The following is a 26,700-nucleotide window of genomic DNA, read 5'->3' on the forward strand; positions in this document are numbered from 1 at the left end:
AAGAAGGGACTTTGGGCCTATAGTTTTATCATTCCTGATGTGTGTGTTTCTACGTAACAGTTACATTTAGTAATTTTATTGTCTGTCTGGATTTCTTTTGTACCATAGCCTACTCATGAAGGTTACTTCTCTTGTTTGGATATCTGGACACTGTTTTTGGACTATCTGACAAATAAAATTAAAAGTCGGCTGGGAGACAAGGAAGCAGTTCTCAACAGGTAAACCTCAGAAACACTAATAGAGCTAGTCGTTTTTGCCAGTTTTGTAGTCAATGTGTACCTGGACCTCTTCAGTACAACTGAGTCGAGGAAGCTGCTCAGGCATTAATGCCATTGAGAATCTCAAAGGTTTTTTTAAATTAAAAATTAATGTTATGTTAATTTTGGGGGCATGGTAATGGTTTTGTGTTTTTTATTTAAGGCCTTTTTTTTAGAGTTACAAATAAGTATTTATTGAATGAAGTGGTATATTATCTGGGATTTGCTTTAAAATAACCCCTTGGGGGTTTAAAAGGGAAGTGGTCTGGTGTATAAAAGAACAGGGATTGGCCATATATTGATAATTGATGTTGAAGTTAGTTGTTATAGGTATTTGGAAGTCATTATGTTCTTACTCCTTGGGATGTGTTAAGTTTCCTAAATTAGTAAAGATTTGTCATGAAACCAATATGTTCATTTGTAGAACTAGAAAAAGAGCATGACAGTGCTATAGGAGGCTAAGGCATAAGACCCCAATCCTGTGTTTCAGAAATAATCACTGGGGAGATGGCTTAGCAGTTAAGAGTGCTTATCACACAAACATTAGGGCCTGAGAGGACCTAAAACTGAGTTCAATTCTAAAGTACCCACCTAAACAGCTAGATGTGGCCATGTATGCCTATAACCCCAGATCTGGGGGGAGCAGAGACCAGACTCGAAATAATGGCAGCTGTGGGTTCAGAGGCATCTCATCTTTATTTCATCTCAAAGAAATACATGAATGAGCCAAGGAGAGTAACTGACAGTCTCCTCTGGCTTCTCTGCACACACTTGTACATATACCATACACACTGCATGTGCACACACAAAATAAAGAATTCCTAATACCTAACAGAAGAAAGTTAAGGAAGAAAGGACTTATTTTGGCTTACTGTTTAGGGTACAGTTCATCATGGCAGGAAAGTAATGGCAGCAGGAGTTTTAAGGCAGCTGGTAAATAAATGCTGGTGCTCAGCTGGCTTTTTCGTTTTTGTTCAGTCAGGGAACCAGCCATAGAATGATGCTGTCTACATTCAAGGTGGTCGTCACAGCTCAATTAACACAGCCTAGAAACTTCTTCATAGTCATACTCAGATATTTATTTCCTAAAGGATTCTAGATCCTGTCAAGTTGGCAGTTGGTATCAATTATCACACAATTACTTTTTTAAAAAATGTATTTTATTTATTTATTCATTCGAGAGAGAGAAATAGGGAAAGAGTGAGAGAATGAATGGGTATACCAGGGCCTCTAGCCACTGTAAACGAACTCCAGATGCATGTGCCACCTTGTGCATCTGGCTTATGTGGGTCCTGGAGAGTCAATCTGGGATCCTTTGCCTTTGCAGGCAAGCGCCTTAATCCCTAAGCTCTCTCTCCAGCCCCACAATTACTTTTATATATTTATTGAGGGAGAGAGGGAGAAAATAGGTAAATGAAGGCCTCTTGCTGCTGCAAACAAATTACAGATACATATGCCAGTTTGTGGATCTGGCTTTTATGTGGGTACTGGGGAATTGAACCAGGCCAGTAGGCTTTGCAAGCAAGTGCCTTTAACCACTAAGTCATGTCCCTGTCACTGGCACACTTTTTTTTTCTTTTTTTTTTTTTCGAGGTAAGGTCTCACTCTAGCTCACGCTGACCTGGAATGGCCTCGAACTCACAGTCATGTGCGCACAGTCTGCTTCCCATGTGCTGGAATTAAAAGGTGTGTGCCACCATGCCCGGCTCCAGCCCACTTTTTAATTTAATTTATCTATTTGTTTGTTTTGATTTGATTTTCTAGGCAGGGCCTCACTCTTAGCCCAGGATGACCTGAAATTCAGTGTGTAATCTCAGTGTGGCCTGGAACTCACTGTGATCCTCCTATTCCAGCCCACTTTTATATATCAATATTTTCAAGGTAAGATTTTCCTCTAGCCCAGGCTGACCTGAAATTTACTACCTAGTCTCAGGCTGGCTTTGAACTCACAATGATCCTCTTAAAGGCATGCATCACCATGCTTGGTTACTTAAAAAAAAAAAAAAAACGACCACTAATTATTTTGAGAGAGAAAGGCACGACAATGGGTGTGCCATGGCTTCCAGCCACTGCAGAGGAACTCTAGATGCATGTGCCACCTTGTGCATCTGGCTTATATGGGTACTGGGGAATTGAACTTAGGTCCTTAGGCTTTGCAGGCAAGCACCTTAACTGATAAGCCATCTTTTCATCCCTTTTATCTTTTTTGAATATTTTATTTATTTATTTTTTTAAATTTATTTATTTGAGAGCGACAGACACAGAGAGAAAGACAGATAGAGGGAGAGAGAGAGAATGGGCGCGCCAGGGCTTCCAGCCTCTGCAAACGAACTCCAGACGCGTGCATTCCCTTGTGCATCTGGCTAACGTGGGACCTGGGGAACCGAGCCTCGAACCGGGGTCCTTAGGCTTCACAGGCAAGCGCTTAACCGCTAAGCCATCTCTCCAGCCCTGAATATTTTATTTTTATTTATTTATTTATTTGACAGAAAGAGGGAAGAGGAAAGAGAAAGGGAATGAACATGCTAGGGCCTCCAGCTGCTATAGACAAGCTCCAGGTGCATGTGCTACCTGGTGCATCTGTTTTTTGTGAGTCCTGGGGAATTAAACCTGGGTCCTTTGGCTTTGCAGGCAAGCATCTTAACCACTAAGCCATCCTTCCAGCTCTTTTAACACTTTTTATAATAGGGAAAGGTTTGTCATTCCTCCTCTTCCAAGCCACCCATATTTTCCTCCAGACTATTTTTTCTTATTTATAGTAAAAAATAGGTTTCCTGTCCAATATAATGCTAGTGTGATTGGAAGAGGAGGAGGGAAACTTATAAGTACAGCATGCTAGCAAAATAATGGCAAGATCCATATATAGGCAAAGTGGAGGGCCCGTTTTTCGTAGAAGAAATGTGCTATCTGCCACATGAAATTTTTCCCGGGGAGATGCTGACGACTGCCTGCTCTCCTCAGGCATAGCATCAGCCATAGACAAAGTATGATTTCATCAGAGTTCAAGCTGGTGAACCAATAGGTTTATCGGGCTCCTTATAATAGTATGGATGAGGGGTTATTTACTGGAATATAGAGACCCAAGAGCAGCTGTGGCATTGGACGTTTCATCCCAGCATTGATGACAACCTCCCCATAGCTGCTTAGAGGGAGCGCACATTCCTTGAGCTTCTATCCTCTATGAACTCTGTCTCCCCTATTCCATGAGACCTCATGCATCATTGCATATGGCTGGCATAGGAGGCTGCTGAGATTTTAGGTGAGGGTCTAATGACTCTCCTGAACCCCCTCCTTCTGTAGGAGAACATCAACAGGTCCAGTCTCAGGGATCTCTCTAGCCATTGCAGGCTACTTCTGAGAAAATTGACAGTACTTTTTCTGGGAGTACTCTGTTACCCAACACAATCATACCATCAGTATGTAGCTGTGTTCTAGTACATGTTGAACCAGATAAACTTGAAGAAGGCAGAACCTTCTGTTTTACATTGTAATATTAAAGTAGCTTTCTATTTTGCTAACCCTGGTTCTTGGATTTCTAGTGCACACATGCAATCTATAATAATAGACATTTGCAATCTAGATGGTTTAGCCATAGGTTATTAAGACACTTGGCAGAACCTGCAGTCTGTTCTCAGTTTGGTTATAGTTTTTGTATCTTTGCATAATATTGAAAGCATACTTTCTCATTAGGGGATTTCTGTGTGTGAAGTCTGTGGACACTGTGTCAGGGTATCAAGTTTGAATCCTCAGTTTGTAGTTTATACTTAGGTAAATTAGCCTCTGGAAATTTGTTTCCTCATTTGCCAAATAAAAATGGAGGTTGTTGAGATATTAAATGATGTTAAATAAACATTTCATTTCAGCTTGGCATTTTATTTTATTTTATTTATTTATTTTTTTGGTTTTTCGAGGTAGGGTCTCACTCTGGTCCAGGCTGACCTGGAATTAACTCTGTAGTCTCAGGGTGGCCTTGAACTCATGGCAATCCTCCTACCTCTGCCTCCCGAGTGCTGGGATTAAAGGCGTGCGCCACCACGCCCGGCTAGCTTGGCATTTTATAAGTGGGCAGAAAATGGCACCAATGACTCGTGGTTGAACTAGTTAGTTTTCTGTCACTGTGGTAAAGTACCTGATAAAAGCGAGTCAAGGAAAGGAGGGTCATCTTGTCTCATGGTTTCGGTCCAGGGTTTATTGTGTCTTCCTTATTCAATCATGGTGTATTGTTTCCATGCTAGGTGAGGCACAACATGATGGTGGGGACATGTGTGGAGCAAAGCTGCTCACCTCATGGTGTCCAGGAAGTGGGCATTGAGGGCTAGTAGGGGAAGGAAGAAGCCAGAGACAAGCTGTACACTGCCAGGTCATGCCTGTATGACCTCCTTCTTCCAGCTAGGCCTACCTTCCAGCAGCTCAGTCAGCTATGAACTCATCTGTGGATTATTATATAAGCCTATCTCTGACCATTGTTATATTGAAGGTCACACCTTCAGTATAGGACCTTTCAGCCCTCAAACTAGTGGTAATGAACACATTTCCTCAGAATTTTGCCAAATGAAGGAAGGTGGAGAGAGAAAACCACTTGGGAAGAGGTTGAACTGGGTCTCTAAAATCCTTTCTTTTGTTGAGGTGGTATGGGTTTTCAAATGTTTGAAGTGAATGTTAGCAATCCAAAGTTTAAGCATTTGTTCTTTGTTTGCAAACGTTTTGATTGCAGAATAGCTTCTGGGTTGTTGTGCTGATCTGGTGTGGTTATGAAGGGTACAGCAGGAGATCCTGTTGTGGGTGAAGTTGCCAATTTTGAATAGTTGCATTTTGATTGAGATTCTTCAAAGAAGTACTTCCATCAAAATGTCTTTCTTGAGCCAGGTGTGGTGGTGCACACCTTTAATTCCAGCACTTGGAAGGCAGAGGTAGGTGTATCACGATGAGTTCGAGGCCACCCTGAGACTACATTGTGAACAGGTCAGCCTGAGCTAGAGTGAAACCCTACTTTTAAAAGAAAAAATGTCAGTCTTGCATACTGAACAGGCATGCTTGTTTTTCTGAGATTATGTCTGACTTTTCTGTTTAGTGATAATAACTCCTATATATTGGGTAGTTTTTTTGGGGAATAAACTGACAAAAGTCATTAATGTAAAAATGCTTTTTAAAGTACAGCAAAAATAAGAATTGTAAAGGACATGATTTCCTTGAGGAAATAAACGAGCAGGTTGCTAGTTGTAGCATGAACTCTTCTTTTTTATTTTTATTTTTGTGGTGTTTCAAGGTAGGGTCTCAGTCTAGCCCAGGCTGACCTGGAACTCAGTATGTAGTCTCTGGGTGACCTTGAACTCACGCAATCTTTCTACCTCTACCTCCCAAGTTCTGGGGTTAAAAGGCATGAGCCACCACACGAGGGTATGAACTCTTTCTGCAGAGAAGCCAATGAGCACTAGCTTCCCCAGAGACAGGGCACCCCCTATAGACCACAGTCCGATTCCACCGGAGTTCACCCTGGCAAACCAATGAGTTTATTGGGTTTCTTACATAGCATGGGGTAGGGTTTGCTCACAGGAGCATGGGAGATCCCATAGCAGCCATAGCATCAAAAGATCTTATCCCAGCCGGTCATGGTGGCACACGTCTTTAATCCCAGCATTTGGGAGGCAGAGGTAGGAGGATTGCCATGAGTTTGAGACCACCTGGAGACTACAGAGTGAATTCCAGGTCAGCCTGGGCTAGAGTGAGACCCTAACTGGAAAAAAAAAAAAAAAAAAGCACGGATGACAACCTCCCATAGCTGCATAGATGGAGCTTCCTGTCCCTTGATCTTTTGCCTTCTATATACTCTTATCTCCCCTCAGACCACAGAACTTGTGTATAATTGCAGGGAGAGCCCCCCAAGATCCCAGATAAGGGACTGATAATCTCTGTCCCACTGTCTATGGAGGGGTGGATCATCAACAGGTCCAGTCTCTAGAGTCTGTGAGTGGCTGCAGCTGCTTCTGGTAAGGTGGCAGCAGTCCTTGATGGGCCGCATCACATAACACTGACATTCCTTATGTAGCTTGTTGCACCTTATTTGTACCAATAGGTGTACGGTGGGATTGAGACTTAAATGCCTCTTCTGCTTCAAGACAGGATGCTTTAAGGTCAGGTGATGTTTAGGTGATATTCTGACCACACTTCCTTTGGAACAGAGGGCATTCCAACATTTCTTGAAGAAGGGTCCAGATTCCAGGAATCATGTGTATAAAACATGTGGCACAGTGTTGAGATAGACACACTCAAATGATCACAGTGATGGTGATGAAAATAAGAAATGAAAAATATTACTGCCACTTGACTGAGGAGGTGACTGTGGAGTTACATAACAGAGCCCTGGGCAAGCAACTAGACCTTTTATCCACCTGCACATGTTGATCCACCAGCCCAGGTAACAGTTATTGGTGGTTCAGACTGACTTTAAACAGTAAGAAATTTTCTCATTGACTGTTTGATTTGATTTTTCCTAAATGAAACTATTTTTCATGACTTGGTTTTAAATATATATTTTACTATTTATTTATTTGACAAAGAGAAAGCGGGGGGGGAGGGAAAATGGGTGCGCCAGGGCCTCCAGCCTTTGCAAACAAACTCCAGACGCATGTACCACCTTGTGCATCTGGCTTACATGGGTTGTGGGGAACCAAACCTGGGTCCTTTGGCTTTGCAGGCAAGCGCCTTAACTGCTGAGCAATCCCTCCAGCCCTCATGACTTGTTTTTGAAACATGTTCCATAAATACCTAACAAAGCAGAAAAATGAAACCTGTAAAACTTGTCTGGTTTATGCTGATAAGTAATAACCATGGAGCTGGAAAGTCAGTTAAGTGCTTGTCATGCAAGCAGGAGGAACTGACTTCAGGGCCTCAGCACCAATGGAAAAGCTAGCTGACATCTGTAATCCCAGTGCTGGGGAGGCAGAGACAGGAGAATCCCTAGGGCTTCCTGGCTAGCTAGACACTGAGCTCCAGGTTCAGCGAGAGCCCCATCTCAAAAAAAAAAAAAAAAAAAGAAAGAAAGAAAAAAAGGTGAAGAGCTGGGTGTAGTGATACATGCCTTTAATCCCAGCCCTCAGGAGGTAGAGGTAGGAGAATCACTGACTTCAAGGCCAGCCTGGAACTACAGAATGAATGAGTTAGGTCAGCCTGGGTTAGAGTGAGACTCTACCTCGAAAACAAACAAACAAAAGAGAAGGTGAAGAGTGATTGAGGAAAACACCTGATGTAGACCTCAGGCCTACACGCAAGCACGCATGCAAACAGAAATGCCAATAATAATAATAATAACCAATGTCTAGGAACTGCATGTCCTGTGTTATGCCCTCTAGTAGTTGGAATAGCCTACAAAGAAGAGTGGATCAGGTAGTCCTCTGGGGTGTATAAAGAAAACATTTGAACTTTGGCTTATGACACCCTTAAATTATAGCACATAAGAACATTTCAAGTAAGGTTTGGAGGTTTAAGTGCTGCATCTAGTATCTCAGAAGTGTGCTGCTTTCTAGGGGCAGGTGGAAAAGAGCACTGGCCACTGGTGCTTACTACAGTTTTTCAGAGAGCATGTAAATGTGACCAAATGTTTTTCAAATGAAAAGTTACACAGGGAGGCTTTTGAATCACACTTGTGGCTTAAGGCAGGCTTTCAGAACTACCTGATCTTGCAGTAAGTAGTAAGAATGCTTTCTTGGTGTCTCAAATGGGAAAGGTAGGCGTGGCTTAGTCATAGTGACAGTTCACAGTTCCTGTCCCATGTGGTTTAGTGGTTGCATCATTCATCACAACAAAGTGGCAGGTGTTTCAGGCTACTGACTCAAAAGCACAAGTGTACTTGGATTTACTGTGGCTCCAAGGAGCTTGGAAACTGGAGTTCTGTATGTTGCTTGCTCAGAGAGAGAGTCTTAACAGTTTCTTGTTTGAAGTTGGTGGGACGTCAGAGACCCCAGATCCAGTGTTAGTGGGACAGATGTTCTGTAGCATGCCCCACTTAATTAGCAGAATTGTGGGTGTCCTGATGGCCATTTAGAGATGGTGGTGTAAATCCTGAATTCCAGTTACCTTTTCTCATGTGTGCTCTGAATGATTTGCCTTTCTCACACCTTTGGAGAAAGTGGAAGGGCCTCCGTGTAAAGTGCTGTGGGTGACAGTACTCACTATGTTTGTTTTCTTCCTCTTCCCTCTTTGGACTCATAGCATGAAGGGAGTTACCGGTGTAGAAACTTAGTTTTTACAGGAAGATGAGGAAACCTGAGTGTATGAAGCAACCTCAAATCATTGAGTCATGTCCTGTGAATCCCTTTGTCATAGTAGTACTGACGTATGCTGGCCACGGACCAGCGCAAGGGATCTGGTGACATTAGATTGGACTGTGAAAAATGTGATTGAGCATGAGAAAAGTTGCTGCTTTTTGGAGTATGTTACTCTGCTTAATAGGAGAAGTGCTGGTGTTACGTGTGACATTGTATAACTCTGCTTAAGGAAAACTAGTGTTAGGTATGACATTTTATATAGTTAATAAAGAAAAGTGCTAATAAGGTTTTCATCAGCGGTCCAGTAGCCATTTAGCTCCCATTTGGAGAAATTCATGCCCCAGACCACACTGGACAGCAGTTCTTTCACGGAGTAGAAGACACTCTAGGGTTGTTCCTCAGCCCTTCACAGTTCTTTGACTTGGAACTTGTATAGTTGGTATATGCTGATTTGTTCATTTGCTCATATATGTCTGTAGTTGTCTTAACATGAATAATTTTGTCTAGTTCTCAGAATCTGTGAAGACTAATAAGGTTTTTACCTATTGTACAAATACACATTTAATGTTGTATTTTTTTTCCTAAGCACTGCTTTAGCTGTATCAATCAAATATAAATCATTTGATTTAAAATATTTCCTATATTCTCTTTAAATCTGCTAATTTCCAAAAATATTTGTGGACTCTGTAAATCTGTTGTTTGGCAGTTTAATATAATCTGTGAACGAAGTTAAATGATTTTCATTTCTTTTAAAATTATTAAGGTTTATTTTATAGTCTTGTCTTGGAGATTACTTACTATGTACTTGGAAGAATGTGAATTCTGAATGTCAGTGAGGCTGGGTTAGTTGGTAGTGTTTTACATACTGTCTGTGTCCTGCTTGTCTTACCATCTGTAAGTGGGTTTATCTGTGTCCCATTTCAGTTCCATCAGTATTAGTTTCATTGGCTATAAGACTCTGATATTAGCTGTATACATGCTTCATTTTACTCAATAACTGTTAAGCTCTAACATTGTATATGGACTTATTTTAGTGGTGTTTTGGATATTATATATGTAATATGAGTAAATAAATTATTCCTCTGCTATAATGCTCTTTAAAATATGGTGTTATATAGTAAATTCCTCCAACTTGAAATATTCCTTTCCTTGAGACTCAGTAAGTGTGGGAGAACTGAAACTTAAAGGTCACATAAGCACTCCCCAAGGTTATAAGAGAGGTAAACAATGTTCTTAACTTTACATATGGCATTCTATTACCAGTGTAATAGAGAAACTTTTCCCCCTCCTTTTTTTTTTTCTGTTTTTGTTTTTTGAGGTAGGGTTTCACTCTAGCCCAGGCTGACCTGGAATTCACTATGTAATTTCAGGGTGGCTTCAAACTCATGGTGATCCTCCTACCTCTGCCTCCAAAGTGTTGGGATTAAAGGTGGGTACCACCAAGCCTGCTTCCCTCTCCCTTTATGATGTGATTGTCATCTGTTTATATCCACTTACTCTGAAAACCCAATCTCAACAGACCATGTTCTACTTTTTGCTTTCATCCATTACCCATGTCACATTAAATTTTTCTCTGGGGAGTCAAAAACATATCTATTCGCCCCAGATCGGGCTCAGACAACAGATGAAAACATGGTTATATCAAAACCAGTTTTGATGAATCAGTGACTTTATTAGGCTTGCTTACAGAGCCTTACTTAATTTACAGTGGGGTGTTGTTCACAGAAACATGGGTGACTCAAAGGTGACTCAAAGAAAGCTGCATCTCTGGAGCTCACTGTACAGCCTGAGTCTCAAGGGAGGGAATATTTCAGTTTGGAGGAATTTGCTATATAACACCATATCTTAAAGAGCATTGTAGCAGAGAAATAATCCATTTACCCAGACATTTGCCAGTTCTATGAAGCTGAGAATATCCTTGACTTTTGCTCCTCTTATCCCATCTCCCGAGTGCTGGAATTACTGGCATGCAACACAGTGCACAGCTTATGCCCTAGTCTATGTGGGGGTAGGGATTGAACCCAGGGCCTCATGCATGCTGGCCTTGCACTGTACTCCCTGAGCCATATCCCCACCCTGTTCCTTCTGTTTTGAAGCTCTAGGTTTTTTTCCTTTTATTATTTACATTCTATTTGTGCTCATGCTGCCATAACAAATACCACAGGTTGGGTAGCTTAGACAACTGAAACTTGTTTCTCCTCAGTCGGGAAGGTGGAAGTCCTAGGACAAAGTGCCATCAGATTTAGTTCTGGTGAGAGCTCTTTTAGCTTGCAGATGGCACCTTCATGCTGGCTGCCTGTGACCTTCCTGTGTGCATGTGTGGAGCAAGTTCTCTTGCTTCTCTTCCTCTGCAAAGGCAGAAGCGCTCCTGAGTTAAGACCCTACCACTTAACCTTTCTTCGATCTTCAAAGAGCCTCAAATGCGCTCCCATTAGGGATAGTTCTTCCACATATGAATTGGGAAAAGGAGGGACACAATTTAGCCCCAGATTGGAGCTTTCATCCAAAGAACCTCATGGAGGATTATAATAGTAGTACATTGGAGTTACTGATAATTAACTAGACATTGCCACCTGCTGGTTGTGTGTCTCATGAGAAATGACCAATATCTGCTCATTTTATTTATTTATTTGAAAGAGAAAGTGGGGGAGGGGGGAGGGACAGTGCACACGCAGGTGTACCAGGGCCTCCAGCCACTTCAAACGAACTCCAGATGCTTGCGTCTCTTGTGCATCTGGTGGGTCCTGAAGAATCGAACTTGGGTCTCTCTTTTTTTTTTTAATTATTTATTTATTTATTTGAGAGCGACAGACACAGAGAGAAAGACAGATAGAGGGAGAGAGAGAGAATGGGCGCACCAGGGCTTCCAGCCTCTGCAAACGAACTCCAGACGCGTGCGCCCCCTTGTGCATCTGGCTAACGTGGGACCTGGGGAACCGAGCCTCGAACCGGGGTCCTTAGGCTTCACAGGCAAGCGCTTAACCGCTAAGCCATCTCTCCAGCCCGAACTTGGGTCTTTTGACGTTGCAGGCAAACACCTTAATCACTAAGCCATCTCTCCAGCCCTCTGCTCTTTTTTTTTTTTTTTTTTTTTGTATCTTGTAATGAGCTGTTTTGCTTCCAGACTTAGGCATAGGCATGGCTTCCATCTCCATAACTACTTTATACTCAAAGATATGTGCAGGATGGATGTTACAAGACAACACACTCAGGACTTGAGAGAGCAGGAATGAGAAGCAGGAGAGGCTAGGTAAAAGTTGTTTTCCTAGAAGCCTCTCTTTACTATCTCTTATCTGCTGGGAAGTGTAGTTTTTCAGTTGGCCACAATGTCTGTAGTCTCTTCCTAAGGAGGAAAGGGAGAAAGGGTATGGTTAGGCAACTAGGATCTCTGCCCTATCCATAGATCCCTCCAACCCCTACCAAACGTGTACTTATAGCACAGTTCCTAATTCTGGTTTAATTTCTAAGTAATACAGGCTTTCTGCAGCTAGAGTTGCTAACTACCAATAAGAATTTGAGGTGTTACATGGGGTCATTGTTTATATACTAGGTCTCTAACTTCTCTTTGTTTCTTAGTGGCAAAGTCTATTAGTCCTTTGGTCTTCTGGTTTGAAACGGATTTTCTTTCTGTGAGAATCTGCCATAGGAATTTATAACACCAAACATCTGTAACTATGAATTTTTGTCAAGAATAAGCTCTGAGCCTAAGTGTTTGGTGACTTTTCTGGGAAGTCTACTTGTGTGTGATTTTGCCTCTATGGTAATTTTTTCTGCATCTGTTGCTGTGCTTAGCTGTCATGCTCTTCTAGACCGGATGCTTGCTACATTGTTAAGTCACTTGAAGACAGAAGTGGTGGTGGGCCAGTATCTTCTGTAGGTCAGAAATGAGCTATTGTGCACACTAAACTTTGAAATGTGACAGTCTAAGGGGATGTGTAAGTGTTCAGTAGGTTGTCTGCAGAATTTTCCCAGGCCTTTTTCATTTCTCATTTTAATTTGTAAGTCTTAAAATTAACTGACAATTATTAAGTTTTGGTGTTAGGAAGGATGGGCTCAAAGCTCTTTTGTGGTTTATATGTAGAGAGAACATGAACTTTGAATTAGGGAGCTCTGGGTTATCCCTATAGCTAGCTTTGTGACTTTGAGTAATCTATTTAAACTTTTTTAAATTTGATTTTCTTATCAGGAAAAGATGGATAATACTGCTTACCCTTCACAGCTGCTAAGAGCATTGAATCATGATATTGTGTCTGTAAGACCCAGGGAAATTACTGAGAAGCCAACTAAAAAATGTTTAATTAGAAAATGTGTGTTTAGGGCTGGAGAGATGGCTTAGCGGTTAAGTGCTTGCCTGTGAAGCCTAAGGACCCCGGTTCAAGGCTCGGTTCCCCAGGACCCACGTTAGCCAGTTGCACAAGGGGGCGCACGCGTCTGGAGTTCGTTTGCAGTGGCTGGAGACCCTGGCGTGCCCATTCTCTCTCTCTCTCTAACTGCCTCTTTCTGTCTCTGTCACTCTCAAATACATAAATAAAAATACACAAAATATTAAAAAAAAGAAAATGTGTGTTTAACACAAAAGAAGGCTGTAATTGAGGAACATAAGACAAAAGTCATAGCATAAATAAGCTCTTTTTAGCAACAATTATATTAAGTATAATGGATTCAGTTCTGTAGTTAAAAGGTAAATATTGGTAGAATGGATTAAAAAAAATCCATGATGCAACTATCTATAAGAAACTCACTCTAGATTTGGAAAAGGATAAAAAAATTATACTGGCAATCAGTAACCAAAAGAGGGCTGGACTCACCTTACCAATTCTGAAGTAGACTTTGAGGTAAAAGCTGTTCCAGAGAAAAAGTAGTATATTCTCTAATTAAAAGGTTAGTCTGTCAAAATGTGTGGTGCTAGCTTTCCTCACACACACCCTTGCCATACTTTAAGCAAAGCATTGGGAATATTGGTGCCTTTTTGTTCATGGTAATCCAAATTGGTACCACTCCCTTCACATGAAGTACAGAAGGGCTTGTCAAAAGGCTTTCTTTCACCTGATGTTGAATCTTTCCCTTCCTCCTAGGTACGAAGATGCCCTGGTCCTCTTGCTCACAGAGGTGTTGAATCGAATCCAGTTTAGATACAACCAGGCCCAGCTGGAGGAGTTGGATGATGAAACTCTGGATGATGATGTAAGAAGACAGGATCCAGTTGATTGTGAATGCTGGCAGGGGAAATTACTAACAAAGTTGGCAGCTCAGTGAGGAAACTCACTGTCCCATTGTGGTAATCATTAGAGTGGAGCCTTCTCCCCTGTGTTGGAGATGTCTTAAACCAGAGGAATCTCACAATGGGAGTTGCCATTTGAAATTTTTTAATCTGCTGCTGGCCTTTGTCATCTCACTGATTATAAAAATGCTTTATAGGCATTTTACTTATGGACTAGAACTATAAGTAGAGAAACCAGATATACAATGAGAACTCTGTACCCCCCTTCATTTCCCCTGCCATACTTTTCTCCCTCTGCTCTCCCCTCAGGGAACAAAGAATATGCTAGCTAGGTAGGGGTGGAGGTGTTAGAGGTATTTAAATGATAAGACTAGAATGAAAGTTGGTATTGAATGTAATTTGTAAGATGAGGTAGGCTCTCACTGTAGCCCAGGCTGACCTGGAAGTCACTCTGTAGTTCCAGACTGGCCTTGAATTTGTGGTAATCCTTTTTAATCCCAGCACTCGGGAGGTCTGCCACCCACGTGCTGGGATTAAAGGCATGTCCCACCAGGCCTGGCTAAACTGATTTTTTTTAAAAACAACTTTTTTTTTGTGATATATTTATTTATTTTATTTTAGAGAGAGAAAGAGGCACGTGTGTGCATGCGTGCACGTGTGTGCGTGCGCACACACACACTGGGGGGGGGGTGTGAATATGAATGGGCACTCCAGGGCTTCCAGCCACTGGGAAAAAAACTCCAGACACATGTGCCACCTTGTGCATCTGGTATACATGGGTCCTGGGGAATCAAACCTGGGTCCTTTGGCTTTGCCAGCAAGCACCTTAATTGCTAAGACATCTCAACAGCCTTAAACTGATTATTTTTATAAACTTGGGGTTTTTTTTTTTGAGGCAAGCCCAACAGACTGGCTTTTTTTGTTTGTTTTTTTAATGTGACAGAGTAATAGCAAGAAAGGGGGAGAGAATTGGTGCTCCAGGGCCTCTAGCCACTGCAGTGATACTCCAGACCTGTGCACCATCTTGTGTGTGTGCAAGACCTTGAGAAATAGTTTTTAGATTAGAGGAAAAAGATGGAAGCTGTATTTAGAACAAGATGGCCTGGATTTGAATATCTGTAGCCTTAAACACAGAGAATGCAGGCCTGAATGTTTTTCTGAGCCTTAATTCTCTCTATTCTCCCCAGAGAGATAACCTGACACAGGTTGACAGTTACTTGAGGTGACATATCTGGAAGGATGAGCTGGGTGCTAGGGAACATAGTAAGTGCTGGTTACACTAGAGTTTCACTCATTAACTGATTTAGGTCAGGGCTTCTTAACGTTTAACATGTCTAACAAACACTAGAACAGCTTGTTCAAACAGATGCTTATTCTGAAGGTCTGGAATGGGGTCACAGAGTTCACATTGCCAACAGGCCCCTAGCAGATCTTGAGTGGCAATAATTTAGTCAAAAACAGAGATAGGTAGCTAGCTAATCCCTATAGATAGGACAGTGTAAAAAGCACTCAAACCTTTCACAGTTGGCTCTCTGATCTCTGTACTTTAAAGACCCCAGGGGGAGCACTGGATTATTCTCTATGGATCATTTGCTTTCTGACAAAAGTAGCTTATAGGTAATGAGTTTGTTGACTTTAAAAATAACTCTAGGGAAACCGTGCATGGTGGTGTAAGCCTTTAATCTCAGCACTGGGGAGGCAGAGGTAGGAAGATTGCCATGGGTTCGAGGGCATCCTGTGAGACTACATAGTGAATTCCAGGTCAGTCTGAGCTAGAGTGAAACCCTATCTCGGAACTCCCCCCCCCCCCCCAAATAAATGACTCTTGGGTTGGGGACATTGCTCAGTGGTTAAAGGCACTTGCCTGAAAAGCTGCTGACTTGGGTTTGATTCCCCAGTATTCATGTAAAGCCAGATGTACACAGTGGCATACTTGTCTGGAATTTGTCTGCGGTGGCAAGAGGCCCTGGCATGCCTATTCTGTCACTCCCTATTTCTTTTTAGACTCTCTCTCTCTTTGTTTTGTTTTTTTGAGGTAGGGTATCTCTTTGGTCCAGGCTAACCAGGAATTAACTATGTAGTCTCAGGGTAGCCTCGAACTCACGGAGATCCTCCTACTTCTCCCTTCCAAGTGCTGGGATTAAAGGTGTGTGCCACCACGCCTGGTTCACTCACTCTCTCTCTCTTTTTAATGAGAGAGAGAATAGGTACACCAGGGCCTCCAGCCATTACAGTTGAACTCCAGTTTCATGCACCATCTTGTGCACATGTGTGACCTTGTGTGCTGTGTCACCTTGTGCATCTGGCTTACATGGGACCTGGAGAGTCAAATATGGGCCCTTAGACTTCTTTAAGTACCAAATAATTGGTTTCTTTAGTTCTCATTCCTTAAAACCCATACATCTGAGAGGAGACTTGAAGTAACAAGGGAGGCTGGAAATGATGAAACTGATACCTTTGTTTTCCCCACAGCAGCAGACAGAGTGGCAGCGGTACTTACGCCAGAGCTTGGAGGTAGTGGCCAAAGTGATGGAGCTCCTTCCCACACATGCCTTCTCAACTCTGGTAACTCACCACCTGCAGGGGATGGTTTGGGTTTTGTGCTTATCATCTCTGTCTGTCTTTCCCTTCTCTACACACACAAAATGGTTTTTTTTTTTTTTTTTTAACAAAGCAGAATTGCTATAAATTGACTCTCAAATTTACCATTAATATTTTCATAAACTGAACTTTTGGAAGCTCATTTTTAGTCTTAGATACAGTGTAGATTTTACAAATACTTTAATGCCTTCATTCTGTAGTTCCATTGTAGTTAGGACACACAGAAGTGTTACTTATGAAAGTTATGTTACTGAAAAGCTAGATTGTGTCATATTCACTCTTGGCAGATTACTAGCTCTCTCTGCCTATGTTTTAGTGATAGAATCTATTTGTAAGAGTGACTTTATTCACTGAATAGTGCTGGTTATCTGAAGAGATTTCATTGAATTTATATATTCCTCAAAGGCAAGATAAGTTACTGGGGGTCAGCTTTCGCATTTTCAGCAACAGAGCCAGCTGCATGGTGCTCTTATGGGAAGTGACAGTTGCTCAGTGCTCTTGGGCAGATTTAAGTTGTCACATTAATGGTGAGCATAACACTTTGGGAGAAAGAGATACAGCTCTGGGTATGAAGTCCTGTCTGCTTTATGAACAAGGGAAACAGGACCCCAGGTCATTTGATCTGCCTTGTCACCTTGCCATGCAGAGTTCTTAGGCATACCTGCTATTTCTTTCAAGGTCAGGGAATGGAGACCTACCTCTTTAAGATTATGATTATTTTAGGGCTTGATGCTATTGGGAATGTAGGCGCACCCCAGGATGTTGAGCTAATGTGCTGTTTTCTCTGTTCTTGTGGTCTTAGTTGGTTTCAGTTATAGAAGCTTGGGTTGGGGGCACCACCTCTCAGCTGCATGTAAAGTTTCATGGAGAAGTGGTTTTGGTCTTGTCCCTCTCTCCATAGGTGCTTAATATTTTAATATAAAACATAGTATCAAAATTTGCATTGTGATTTTTGTTATAAATTTTCTTTCTCTATTTTCAGTTCCCAGTTCTTCAGGATAATTTAGAAGTTTATTTGGGATTACAGCAGTTTATAGTCACTTCAGGATCAGGTAAATTAATTTTTACTTTTGAATTTTTAACATAACATTTAAAAACTTGGGCTGATAGTTAACTCTTTCTGCTCTTCTGTTTCACCATGATTTCCCACATGTTCGCCACTTCTAAATAGAAGTTAGGTTTTTGTTTTGAAACTCATGATACAGAGAAGCTATGGTGAGGTAAAAGATGAGGTTATGGCATTGTATTGCAAAGAACTGTTTGGCAAAGAAGCCAAGCTGGGGCAAAGAGATAGGACTTCCTAAAATCCCTATAATATTTCTTATATCCTTTAAAACAGCAAGTATGCTGGAAAGAAAATGGCCTTAGGCTTTGGCCAGGGTGATATCTTCTCTGGTTTGTGGACTAAGGAGGACAAAGTAAGGGCTCCAGTAGGTGAGTCCTGGTGCTGTTTCCAGGCATCTTGTGCTTGGGATTAACGTTCATTTCTTTGCTGATAGTAATCATAGTCTTTCGTTGTAGAACACTCCTTACATGCTGGGCACTGTGTGTTTACATTCTCTTCACTCTCCTGTGATGTTGAAGTGCTATTATTACCTGTTCCTGTTTGACAAGTGAGGACATTGGTATTCAGGCATGTTAATTTTCCCATGACCACACAGCTGGGTAGTGCTGGTCTCATAGTGGTGAAATTATGCCATAAGAAGTCCCACTTTTGCCCTCCACTCTGCCACCTCTGTTTTGTACAGCTCTTCTTCCAGCATTTCCTCCCAGAAGGTACAATTGGTTGTTATCAGCAGTCTGTCTGTTGGGTCATTGTCTCAGCTCAGCATGGAGCAACCCAGAGTGCAGCCCTCTCCTGGGTGAGCTTGTGGTTCCTGGTAGGACCTCCACAGGGGCTCTTTGTGAGGCTGCCCTTCTTGATGGCTTGTGACAGCTTGTTTCCATGACTAGTAGTGGTACTGCCCAGCAGGTCCCAGGAGACTGGTGGGAATTGGCATGCCTCAAGTACCACACAGACTTTGTGGACAGCATAAGAACAGCTTATATGTAAACTTTCAGAAGGCACTTTTCAAAGCATTCATGTCATCATCTCTAGGGAAAATCTTTGACTCCAGATGCTCCATGTTTCCAGAACCCATGGTTGGGAATAGTCACGCTCCTTGAGGGGCATTGCAATGAGAAATGTATTCTAGACCCTGAGAATACTATTTTTGGTCTGTTTTTACAAATAAAGTATTGACCCCTAAATTTCCTATTTGGTGTTTTGTTGTTGTTGTTTATTTATTATTTATTTCAGAGAGAGAGAGAATGAATGAATATGGGTGTTTCAGGGCCTTCAGCCACTGCAAATGAACTCCAGATGCATGCACTCCCTTGTGTACATGTGCAACATTGCATGCTTGCATCTCTGTGCATCTGGCTTATGTGGGACCTGGAGATTCAAACATGAGTTCTTAGGTTTCGCAGGCAAGTGCCTTAACTGCTAAGCCATCTTTCCAGCCCTTGTTGGTTTTGAACATTTTGTTGCGTCTGTCTTTAGGTGAATATCTGCGTCTATCTTTAATCCCTTTCTGAGACTCTTGATAAGTCAGTTTTCCATCCTAGAAGGATAATCTGATACATTATCCCCTAAATGTTATATCTGTCCATTTGTCTGCATTTCACAGGGCACTTGGCTCTTTCAGATAACTCACCATGGTCCTTGGTACATGATCCAGTGGCAAAACCTCTAGATCCTAAATGAGTCTTACCCATGACAAAGAACTCCCCCCATGCCTTAGTGGCTCAGAAGCTAAGTTTCCAGTGCAAAGGCTATTAAAAAATTAAAGCTGGAGCCGGGCGTGGTGGCACTTGCCTTTAATCCCAGCATTTGGGAGGCAGTGATAGGAGGATTGCCATGAGTTCAAGGCCACCCTGAGACTATGTAGTGAATTCCAGGTCAGCCTGGACTACAGTGAAACCCTGCCTCGAAAAACCAAAAAATTAAAAAAAATAAAAAAATAAAGCTGGGATGGACAGATGGCCTAGCAGTTAAGGTGTTTGCCTGCAAAGCCTAAGGACCCAAGTTCAGTTCCCCAGAATCCAGGTAAACCAAATGTACAAGGTGGCACATGTGTCTGGAGTTCATTTGCAGTGGCTAGACGCCCTGGCATGTCCATTTCCTCTCTCTCTCTCAAACTTTTTTTTTAAAATTGAAGCTATTGAGTTGTTTGTTCCCTGGTTCCTATGGTTGCTTTTCCCTCAAATAACCTCGCTTTACTGGTCAGCCTTCTTGCCCTCGGCAGAAGTCATGCTATCTTTTCCCATGGTGAGTTATGGCCCCCTAAATTCTTGAGTCTCCCCTGGAGCAGCCTGGGAGATGTGTGTGTGGGAGTGGGGAAGGAGTCAAGTAATTCTTCCCCTCTTGTGATATTTTGACTGTTTACAATACTTGGATGTATTGTGAGTGGTAGTGAAACCTGGAGGGTTGTTACCCAGTTTAGAATCGTGTAGAGCGTTTGCAGAGGAGGTGTGCTCATTGTCTCTGCACTGCTGACCTCACTTCTGCATCCTTAGTAAAGACCAAGGCAAATATGTATCAGTGTGGCAAGTGTCTGTCATGCCCCTGTCAGGCCGTCCTTTGCTTTCACTGTCTGTCTCATAGTGTTTGTGGATTAAGAAACTCCGAACAACCATAGGCTGTTCCCATGTCCACTTTGTATTTGGCTTCTGACATCCCTCATTAAAACCTTTGCTTAGTTTCTAGGTCACTCTGTTAACTTCTTTTAAAAACATTGTTTATTGGGAGGTTTAAGATATGAGCACACTGTAATTTAATGCCATTCCTGATCTATTCCCTTCTTTTGCCACCAACCCCTCCCTATTTCTTCCCCGCTCCTTTATTCTGTATTGATGTCTTACTCTTGTGTGATCCTCTGTCCTCCGTTTCTAAATGTTGATGAGCTCGGAATTGCACATATGTATGGGGATGATGACAACCCTGTGTATCATAAATGCACCAGTAGGTTCATGACTGGAGGACAGTGTCCCAAAGTACTCCTTCCCATCCTCTCGCTGTCACATACTTTCTTCCGCCTCTTAATTGTTTTGTTGGGGTTTTTTATTTTTGTTTTATTTATTCATTTGAGAGAAAAAGAGGTGGGGGAGGGGGGAGAAAATGAATGAGAATATGGGCACGCCAAGGCCTCCAGCCACTGCAAATGGACTCCAGATGCCTGTGCTACCTTGTGCATATGGCTTATGTGAGCCCTGGGGAATCGAACCTGGTTCCTTAGGCTTTACGGCCAAGTGCCTTAAGTGCTAAGCCATCTCTCCAGCCCCATTCCCCTTTTGAGACAGGGTCTCACTCTAGTTCAGGTCAACCTAGAACTACCTTGAGGCTGTAGCTCAGTTGGTAGAGTGCTTATATAGCATATGCACAAACCAGCGCCACATAAGCCAGGCATGATGGCAGTCATCCTTAGCTACATATCACATTTGAGGCCAGCCTGGGCTAGAGTTCCTATCTTAAACCAAAATAAGTTAAATGAGTCAAAATAAATAAGTAAGAGCTGGGTGTGGTGGCAGATACCTTTAATCCTGGGTGGCAGAGGTAGGAGGACCACTGTGAGCTCAAGGCCATCCTGAGATTACATAGTGAATTCCAGGTCAGCATGGGCTAGAGCCAGAACCTACCTCAGAAAAATCAAAGAGAATCCAGGGTAGCATGCACTTTTAATCCCAGCTGTGAGTTCGAGGCCACCCTGAGACTACAGAGTGAATTCCAGGTCAGCCTGGGCTAGAGTGAGTCCTTACCTTGGGGAAAAACAAAAGAAGAAGAAGAAGAAAAGTAAAAAAAAAAAAAAAAGTAAGAAAGCCCAGGCTGGCCTCAAACTCATGGTAATCCTTTTACCTCAGCCTCCTAAGTGTTGGGCATACATGCATGAAGCACCTCAATCAAAGTTCTCTTAACTTTTTGGTTAGCTGTATAAGCTTTCTTGCCAAAGAGATCATTTCATTTACAGCATATAAAAACTCGAGACTTGGGCTGGAGAAATGCCTTAGCATTTAAGGCACTTGCCTGCAAAACCAAAGGACCCAGGTTCAACTCCCCAGGACCCATGTAAGCCAGATGTATAAGGTGGTACATGCGTCTGGAGTAGTTTGCAGTGGCTGGAGGCTCTGGTGCACCCATTCTCTTTCTCTCTCCTTCCTTCCCTCCTTCTCTCCCTCCATCTTTTTCTCTCTAATTAAAAAAAAAAAACAAAACTTGAAACATATCTTTGTTCTGGGTAGATTAGTTTATGATTTGTGTGTTTTCTGAGTGAAACACTTTAAATGCTTGTTTTTATACCTCTGTCCCCTTATCTCCTGGTTAAAATGGTATGTTTTTCCATTTGATGTAGAGCACACTTCATGATGACTTGGCTTATGAGAGGATACCAGAAACGCTTCTAGTCCTGTAATATAGCACTCTTTCCATCTGAAAGTTCTACCATACAGATGTCTGTTCTGGGCTACATAACCCTGCACTTTACCACACAGTGTAGGGTCAGTAAGGGGCTAGGCTTGCAAGTAGTTGTGGAGTATCGGGGGAGGGAGCTTGCTGATGAGCAGGGAGATATCTAAGTTTTAACCAAAAGCAGAGAGTTTGGGTCAGTATGAATAATCATTGCCCTCCTCCTTGAGTGGTGGGTGTCATGTGCGATTTTGTGGGGTGGGGGGTGGATAGTAGATTTCCCAGGCTGGAGGGGGACGTGATTGGAGAATTTGATATGGGATACTTCCTTCCTGTGTATGTGTGTGCCTGCCCTGTAGATGACACTGGAAAGGAGTGCCTGCAGTTCTGACTGTCACATGAACCTTTAATGGAACGTGTGTTGGGTTGAACTGGATGGAATTCATTTTGTTCAGTCAGAAGTGGTGAGATGTTAGCAGTTTCATAGTTTATAATGTGCACACAGCCTATGAAACTCTTTCCATTCTAGGTACTGCATGTAACTTGACAAGCTGAGGCAGGTTTCAAAGAGTGAATAGATGGTAAAGATTTCCGGAAGGAGGAGGGTAACAGGGAATGTAAGGGGCTGGGGCTGTGTTTAAGCCCAGAGGAAGTTTAGAGGAATGTCTCCTCATCCTCCCATTATTTACCAGCAAGCTTGGACTGTTTTGTGATCTACCTTCTGTGGAGGGATCAGAGATACCTGGAAGGAATTGGTAGGGAAACATGTCTTCACTATGTTTTGGCCAGGTTGTCCAAAGATAGAAGGCTTCTGGAGCTCAAGAGCCATTGAGCTCCCAGCACTCAGATGATGTGTCCAGAAAGAGACTGGGTAGATAGATGAGGAGAACATAATAGGTCTTCTGGCCCATGTGAGATGAGCTTTACATACTAGTCCAATGAGAGCCAACAGAGCAAACAGAACCAAGAGTAGTTTTTGTTATGCAAGGGGGGACCCTTCCTGTGTGGGCCATGGAATGAGACAGCCCTAACTTCCCAATTAACTAGAGTACCACAAATGGCATTCCTGATGGTGAAGAGGCAATGCCAAGGCAAAGGGAATAGGGGAACAACTGGTCGGGATAACATGAGCTGCCTAGGAACTGTCTAATATGAACCCATATTCAAGTGGAGATGGGTCTAAAGTAGAGTATTGATTTGGTTTTTGAAAGCAACACAGAGTGCTTCTGTTACAGGATTAAAATACTTTAGAGTTCTAAGGTGTTTCTAAGGGACTAAGTTCAAGCTATTGAATAAATGGAGAAGGTGCCAACTAGCAGTTAGGTAGAGCTCCAGTGAAAGGTGACTGTGAAAGCAGGCACTCTCAAGGCACAGTGAGGGTACTGGACAGTCTCTTCCATGTTGCATTTTCAAATTCACTGTCCTTGCTGCTTTGAGGACTATACTATGGTTGCAAGGGGCAACAAGTTTTAGAAACTGACGCAGAGAGATGGTTGCATGGCTATAATCCTGAAAGTTCTATTGGCACTTAGAAGACTTGTAATTGTACTTAGTTAACTGGAAAATTAGGGCCATCTCATTTCATGTTTATACAGTTATGTTCCCTCTGGCACGGCCAAAATGAACTCTTCTTGTGAGGTTCTTTTCTGTGGGCTTATCAAGCTGGGGGTTGAGGGTCTTCCTCTTGCTTGGACCAAAGGAGATGGTGTGTTGTCCTCAACCACCCACACAATAGCCTCTGCAGGACTGCTGCAGCTAAGGTTCATGGTGCCCACAGCCCAGGCCCCTGTTCTTGAGGAGCAGAGGAAGAGGGAGCAGGTCAGAGGCAACCTTTGTCAGAGTTGATTCCTTGTGAGGTTCTTCTTTGAGCTGCTTTTTCTTTTGTTCTCTTGTTCCCTGGGATCTGACCCCCATGACAACATCCTGGCCAAAGTGTCTGCCTTTCTAGGCTCCTGGCTTCTTTTGTGGCTGTGACAGCTAGGCACTGTTGCAGGCCTCCTCAGATGACACAAGTGCATGATCTGCAGCATCAAGCCTGCTGCTTGCTCAAGCACTTTTCCTGTGGTCTGCCGTTGCTGGTTCCTTTCTGCAGGTGCTGCTTTTTCTGTTCACCTTTAAGTAGCAAAAGTGTGTGTTCTGAGGGGGACCTGGAAACCAAGCTCCCAGATACTCCTTGCTCTATTTTAGTTGCCATCTATTCAAGCATATCTGAATTAGTTGTTCTGTGCCAGGTGCTGGCTGTTCGGCATAGGCCCTCACAAAGTGTTTTATAGTCAGTAGGGAGACAGACTTGGAAATGGTTGTACACAAATCACCAGTGGAGAACGATTACTGAGGATAGCTGGTGAAGGCCTGGTACAGTTAAGGGAGGGCCTAGATGAGGAAAGTAGTAAGAGATTGTGGGTTTGCAAGTGCCCAAGACTTGGCTTTACTGTTGAACCTGCTTGATTTCTCCGTGGTGTGTGATGAGAGCACTTTCCCAAACTCTGATCTCCCTCAGGGTGAGTCCTCACTTCCTTCTGTCTTTATGGGTATCTCTGAGGCAAGAAGTTGAAAGGACAAGGAGGTGACCAAATTGAGGACACTTGTTTAATGTGTTCTAACCTTGCCTTTAAGATAGTGCTTGGATGGTGGCATTTTTCTTATTTTAAATGTGAAGAGACTGAAGCTTGGAAGGGTTCAAAGAGACTTAGAGCTAGGAAAGGGGCCAGGACTGGCTTCTATGCTGAATCCTGTGCCCTTTACCCATACTGTGCTGCCTAGAAACTGGGATGGAATGCAGAGTGCACCCCTATCAATCCAAGCTCCCCTCCCCACCCCTGAGACATCATGAGTAAAGGTTTGGAATCACAAGAGCTTGCTTAGGGTAACTTAACCAGCTGTACCCCAGAAATAGAGTCCATATTGTATATATTACTGGCTAGACCTACCTGTGTAAAATTGGCAATATCATAACTTTACCAACATCAAAAGGAATCTGATCAGGATTGTTCTGTTTTAATTAGACGCCAGGTCCCAGAGTGCATGGGAACAAACTGTAGATGGGGCTGTGCCCAGATGCCCTGTTCAGTCCTGGGAAGCAACTTAAAGGCTGTTTAGAAAGACTTCATTAGATTAATAAAGGCAAGGAGAAAGTACAGAGAGCTCCTGTCCATGAGAAGGCGGGAGGGAGTAAAGCCCCCTTGTGGGTTGCTTTTGTTGGAGCATTGTTTGCCTGTGCAGCTTGTCTAGACCAGCTGTTGTCTCTTACAATTGAAGTGTGTTCTTTCATGGAAAAACTGTAAGAAGTACTGTGTTCTAGGACATAGACTGAACATCACAGCGGAGAATGACTGCCGGCGCTTGCATTGCTCCCTGCGAGACTTGAGCTCCCTGCTGCAAGCTGCGGGCCGATTAGCTGAGTACTTCATTGGGGACGTGTTTGCTGCAAGGTTCAACAATGCCCTCACCGTCGTGGAGAGGTAGGCTGGCTAGCCACAGTGCCCCTTTTCCTTGAGTTCTTGTTATTGTGAGAAGGGAGCAGCATGCGGCCTGTCTCAGTTACTTTCTAGTTGCTAGGACAAAATACTCAGCCAGAAACAACTTATGGAAGGAAAAGGGTTTAATTTGCCTTACAGTTCTAGAGTCAAGTCCATCATGACAAGGAAGGTATGACAGGCCAGAATGGGAAATGAGGGGAGGTGTGGAGGGAAGGAAACAGTAAGCCAGACTGGGCTTGAAAACCTCAAGGTCCATCCATTCCCAGTGACACACATCCTCCAACAAGGCGTCATCTATTATTTAAAGGTTCCACAATCTTCCAGAACAGCACCACCAGCTGGAGATTAAGAATTCAAACACATGAGACTGTAGGAATCATTTTATGTTCAAACTGCACCATTGCCTCCCCTCTCCATGCACAAGACGGTACTGAACAGGTCACCATCAGCCTTTCTGAGCTTCGTCTGTCAGACGTAGTAGAGTGGAAGTAGTTTCTTACAGGTTTACTGCAAAAGTCAAAGATGTTTTACTGATGATCTTGTAGGTAACTAAACATGATACTGGATTCAGAAAAATGCAGACTTGGTCAAGGTCCATGTCTTTCCTCATAAAATGAAATCGTATCTAGAAAGCCACACTGATGAGGGGGGACAGCATCACTATCTACATAGCAGCTGGTGTCAGAGGTGTGGGACTCTATATGGTTTACAGTGCCATTAAAGTCCTGAGAAAGTTGGGCACTCTCTAGACCTGGCCTGAGCTTGAGTCCCTTGAGTGAAATGCAGCTGTTTGCCAGGGAATGTCTCATTGTATTTCCCAGTCCTTCTCTACTTTTAGAGCACTAAAAGTCAGATTTGAGGAAAGATTTTTAGAGATTTAGATCATTTCAAGGTGAGTGGTGGATTCAAAGCTAGGTAGGTTTAGGTGCAGCCTGAACCTGGTTTTTTTGTTTTAAGATTTTTAAATTATTATTATTTTGGTTTTTTTGATTTTTTTTTTTTTCAAGATAGGGTCTCACTCTAGCCCAGGCTGACCTGGAATTCACTATGGAGTCTTGGGGTGGCCTCAAACTCATAGCAATCCTCCTACCTCAGCCTCCCAAGTGCTGGCATTAAAGGCACGCACCACCATGCCTGGTTTGTTTTTATTTTTTGAGAGAGAGAGAGAGGAAATAGGCACACCAGAGCCTTCAGCCACTGCAAACAAACTCCAGATACATGCACCCCTTTGTGTGTGTGTACAGCATTGCGTGCTGTGTCACTGTGCATCTGGCTTACATGGGACCTGGAGATTTGAACATGAGTTCTTAGGCTTTGCAGGCAAGCACCTTAACTACTAAGCCATCTTTCCAGCCCATGGTTTGATTTTTTTTTTTTTTTTTTTTTAACCAGGTAGCCCAGTTTGACCTGGAATTCACTGTATAGTTCCAGGCTGACC

The 26,700-nt window shown here is 42.8% G+C and overlaps 1 protein-coding gene across 2 annotated transcripts in view; it reads left to right on the plus strand.

The window, feature by feature from the left end:
* Xpo6 (exportin 6) overlaps positions 1–26,700 on the plus strand; it is a 133,196-nt gene that overhangs the window by 79,646 nt on the left and 26,850 nt on the right. Inside the window, exons 9-13 of one of the 2 annotated variants that reach the window (XM_045131052.1) lie at positions 109–218; positions 13,597–13,705; positions 16,218–16,307; positions 17,326–17,395; positions 25,085–25,244. In XM_045131052.1, the coding sequence (XP_044986987.1) occupies positions 109–218; positions 13,597–13,705; positions 16,218–16,307; positions 17,326–17,395; positions 25,085–25,244 (539 nt within the window). Of the gene's footprint in view, positions 1–108; positions 219–13,596; positions 13,706–16,214; positions 16,308–17,325; positions 17,396–25,084; positions 25,245–26,700 lie in introns of both variants that reach the window. The other variant, XM_004668360.2, reaches the window with a different exon arrangement.

This window comes from Jaculus jaculus, chromosome 12 (assembly GCF_020740685.1).
Source record: "Jaculus jaculus isolate mJacJac1 chromosome 12, mJacJac1.mat.Y.cur, whole genome shotgun sequence".
Lineage (NCBI taxonomy): Eukaryota > Metazoa > Chordata > Mammalia > Rodentia > Dipodidae > Jaculus > Jaculus jaculus.